At 32.5% G+C, this 4,613-nt stretch overlaps 1 protein-coding gene across 1 annotated transcript; it reads left to right on the top strand.

The window, feature by feature from the left end:
* Positions 1-1,202: 1,202 nt before the first annotated feature.
* On the top strand, positions 1,203-1,999 carry LOC123895917. Its single transcript, XM_045946382.1, has 3 exons — positions 1,203-1,413; positions 1,516-1,922; positions 1,991-1,999. The coding sequence occupies exons 1-3, from the start codon at positions 1,203-1,205 to the stop codon at positions 1,997-1,999; spliced, it is 627 nt and encodes a 208-aa protein (XP_045802338.1).
* Positions 2,000-4,613: the final 2,614 nt, after the last annotated feature.

Genomic DNA, 4,613 nt, shown 5'->3' on the forward strand with positions numbered 1-4,613 from the left:
CAGTAAACAACAAAAAAGAAATGGAAGGCTGAGATCCAACATGAGGGAATTTGGACATGAGAGGATCTCCTCTTGTGGGTGAGATAGTGGAGAGAGCCCTAGAGAGGAAATAGGAAAGTTGGAGATCATCGAGGAGGAAGGGATCTCATATGTTCCTATTATTCCAGACATACATGTTGGTCCATGACCTGATCTTATCCATATCCACTTGGGATGGGTGATCAAGCTCACGAAACTCGCCTAATACATCTTTTAATATAAGGTGACGGGCCCATCAAGCTTAGTGAACTCGCCCAATAACATCTTCTTTTTAGAAATTATGGCTACAAGTTTGAGTACTCCATTGATGAACTATAATGAAAGAATATGCATCAATGATAAATCAAAAAAGTTTGCATCAATTTTTTTTACTTTATTTTTTACTAACATGATTTTACATTAAAGAGGATTGTAGTAAAATAGCTCAAGTAACTTAAGCAACAAGCAATATTATTTAAGTAAAATGACCACTAAAACCATGCATATTTTAGAGGTATCAGTACTCCCACCACAACCTAAATTATGACTTTGTTTGTTGAAAAAATAGATGATAGTAAATAAGATAGTAAATCGTTGGTGAACTTAAAGTGATAACATAGTTGATTGATCTTCAACTGTTTAGTAAAACTAGTGGTTAAACTAATGGAGAAATATAAAATGAGCTAATGTCTGTCAAAAAAAAAAAAATGAGCTAATGAAAGGTAAGATATTGTTAATTATTTATATTTGTATATATTATCCTTATCAACAACATCGTGTAAGAATCTAAATATGACAATATTAGCTAATATCTATAAATAGTTATATGATTTCTCACATCACTTAATATAAACAAAAGACACCCTTAAACACCCAACAAAAAGATAGACTTTCACATCAGTTTGGATCAATTGGCCCAAGTCATGCCAGATTGACATATTGTTAAGCCTTTCAATGTTATAAAAAGATGCATAATCCACGTTCATTTGCACCAAAACAAAACTTCATCACCATAACAAAGAGAGAAAAATATCCACCATGGGGTTTATATGTAAAGGGGTAATATATTTTTCATCAATACTAGTGTTGCTATCAACAACAATATGTGCAGTTTATTCAGGGGCAGAATTTGAAAATAAAAATATAAAATCAGCTACTTTTATTTTATTTCTGAAATGTTTCAAATGGGTCCCGAGAAAGTCGTAGCTAAAACATTTTATGATGTTGAATTTCCAAAAGGTCATGATGGAATCAAGAGCTTTGATGCTGAACTAGTCGATGAAGAAGGAAATTTCGTACCATTATATGAAGCATACCTACGTCATTGGTTTTCTATAAAATACCAAGAAAAAGATTGGAATATGTCAAAGATAATCCCTAAGGATCCTATGGAAGGTGCCATTTACATTAGAAATGACGGAACGTGTAATACTTATATTCTTCGAATTTATTGGGGTTTGGGAGCTTAATCACGAGGAACAAAATCAAAAATTCCAGATCCTTATGCTGTAGAACATGGAAACCCTTCAAAAATTCCATTTGGATACCAAGAAAAGTGGCTCCTGAATCTCTTGATCATTGATACACGTGGTACAGAAGATAGAGAAGGTTGTACTGAATGTAGGTGTGACCATTTCAATTTGCCAACGAATTTTTATAATGTCACAGTTGGAATTGATGGAAAACCATTGGGATCAAGTTATAAAGGAGGACTCTTTTGTTGCCAAGATAATTTACAGTGCAAATTGCAAAAGGATTTTGAAGCACCTACGAGAAAGCTTGCCTTGAGATACAAAATAACATGGGTTGATTGGAATCAACAACAAATTCCTCTAAGGTTTTATGTACTTGATTCAACTGATCGAGTTAGAACAAATGGTTCCCAATTTATTCATGATTGTCAGGTAAACAAGGAATTATTTGTAATTTTGTTTATGATATTTTTCTTCACATTTTTTATTAATTTATTTAGAATTTTTAACTATAGATAGGTTTTATAAATATAATTACTAATGTAATTTAAATATAAAAAGAAAAAACAAAAACATATTGCTACATCGAACAAGTCATAAAACAATACTCAAAACAGTTAATTTGTCCAAGAAGTGTCGTGGCACCAGTAATAGTTTTACCTTATGACCTCAAAGCATGAAGTTCGAATCCCTTCAGAAATAGTTGTCAAATGATCACATACACCACTTTAATTAATGATAATTTCTTCTTCACCAATATTTTTAATTTTAAAAATTTCTAGCAGTAAATTTATTTTTCTTCACCAGTATTCTTTAAACGTAATATATATGTACATTTTTTATTAACTCGATGGTTACAGGTAGAGTTTACAGTTCCGCCAACTAATGGTAGAAACAACGCTCCTCATATTGAAAAAGCAAACATCCCAATGGAAAGAGGTGGTTATCTCATCTACGGCACCGCTCATATGCATAGAGGTGCCATTAATGCAACTTTATATGGACAGGTAAATTCATTTTATATAAATAATTATTTCATTTTTCTTATATGTACATATAATCTTTATCATTTTAGATGGCACACATGCTTCATTAAACTATGTGTGCTTGTCATGTTTCTTAAGCAATATAGTTTATTCTTTCTATATTATGGTAAAAATGTCATATATACTTTTAAATCATCCTTCATCACCTCTAAACATGATAATATTTTGATTAATATAGGATGGAAGAATTTTGTATACTTCAAAACCAAAATATGGAAAAGGGAAGAAACCAGGAAATGAGAAAGGCTATGTTGTCGGGATGTCAGGAAGTTATCCAGAATTAGGTTCAACCAAGATTAAGGATGGTGAAATTGTGACTATAGAAACAAGATACGAAAGTGGCTTTAGAACTGGAGCTATGGGACATATGTACATTTATTTAGCACCCTAGTTTAATAAGGATGCAACTTAAGGCTATTTTTCATTCATTAATCTTAAAACAAACACTAAGAACTACAAAACTTGAAACTTTATGCGTTTAAATTTGTTATATTAAAAGTGCAATTTTAATATTGTACAAATTAAAACAAGAAATCTTTCTTTATTTGACTAAAGGACCTAAAATAGACCGTGATTTTAATTTTTCTCTACTTTATTTAAGACTTCACAATTGAAGTTCTAACATGTAGTTATAGACATCTCATCTTCCAAAAGTACTTGCTACCTAAAAACATAATGTATTTTGCAATAAAACTCAGCAACATAGAATGACAATAAAAATCCTTTAAGATGTTTTTAGCCTTCGCCATGTGTGAGATATAGGCAAAAATCCACTCCAAAATATGAAGTCATTAGATACATAGTTAAAATGTCTAGATAAACACTAAAATTCATAAAGTTCGAACCGTGCTAACTTTGAAAATTAGAACCATCAGTTGACACTTAAATCGGTACATAATGACCACTTATGCCTAAACCATAGTCTTATTATTGTGAAGTCAACGAATGATAATAACAGATCTTAACAATCTGTTTCTTTATATTCATGCATTCCGCAAGATGTATTTACTCAGGTACCTTAACCTGGTGCAGATCCAATGCGAACATACCCATTTCCATGAACTTCGAAAAATTGCACTATTATTATACATTTATTACATTATGACCTCCTTGAATATCTCCTACATCACCTGATGCATCTAAACACGCAACCCTGATTCTCTCCCAAATATCGATCGCTCAGTTATAATTGCGACAATGATGATTATAATGATTGAGATGATGATGATTATTATTATTATACTCCCTCTGGTCTTTTTTATAAGAAACAATTTGATGAAAAAAATTGGTCATTTTTATAACAAACAATCATTAAATTTATTCTTACAATTTCATTTCTACCCATATTAAATTGTATCAAATTAATCCATTCCAAAGCTGATCAATCCTTATCATGCGATACAAATAATAGGATAAACTTAATTGAAATAAATATGAATGGAACTTTGGAATGAAGCTTTGATGGTGAGTGATGTGTGGCTTAGGAACAGTTTTACCAAGAGCCCACAGTGGGCGCCAAATGTTTTCGCTAATATTCCAGAGATCTGACCGGCGTATTTGTATTATGACTCAATAAGGAAGGTCCCTAGTCCTATGCATCCCTAAGTGAATAAGGAGTCAGAGCCACATAGTTCTATTGGTGACGGGCGGTCTGATATTAGGTTTTATCAGTAGTTTGGTGAAAGAAGAACTACCCTCTCAACTATAGTTATACCCATATATATATATATATATATATAGAGTAAGGTGGGTAGTGGGTAAGGAGAGCAGATCCTCTCATGTCCAAATTGGACTGCAGGGGATGTAGTTTAATCCTCCACCATCTAATTTATTTTATTTGAATGAACAGTAAACAACAAAAAAGAAATGGAGGCTGAGATCCAACATGAGGGAATTTGGACATGAGAGGATCTCCTCTCGTGGGTGAGATAGTGGAGAGAGCCCTAGAGAGAAAATAGGAAAGTTGGAGATCATCGAGGAGGAAGGGATCTCATGTGTTCGTATTATTCCAGACATACATGTTGGTCCATGACCTGATCTTATCCATATCCACTTGGGATGGGTGATCAAGCTCACG

This window comes from Trifolium pratense, linkage group LG7 (assembly GCF_020283565.1).
Source record: "Trifolium pratense cultivar HEN17-A07 linkage group LG7, ARS_RC_1.1, whole genome shotgun sequence".
Classification (NCBI taxonomy): domain Eukaryota; kingdom Viridiplantae; phylum Streptophyta; class Magnoliopsida; order Fabales; family Fabaceae; genus Trifolium; species Trifolium pratense.

Coding starts and splice junctions, on each gene's coding strand:
- LOC123895917 (XM_045946382.1), top strand. CDS start 1,203: ATGGGTCCCGAGAAAGTCGTAGCTAAAACATTTTATGATGTTGAATTT. Junction 1,414..1,515: donor CCCTAAGGATCCTATGGAAG/GTGCCATTTACA, acceptor CAAAAATTCCAG/ATCCTTATGCTGTAGAACAT.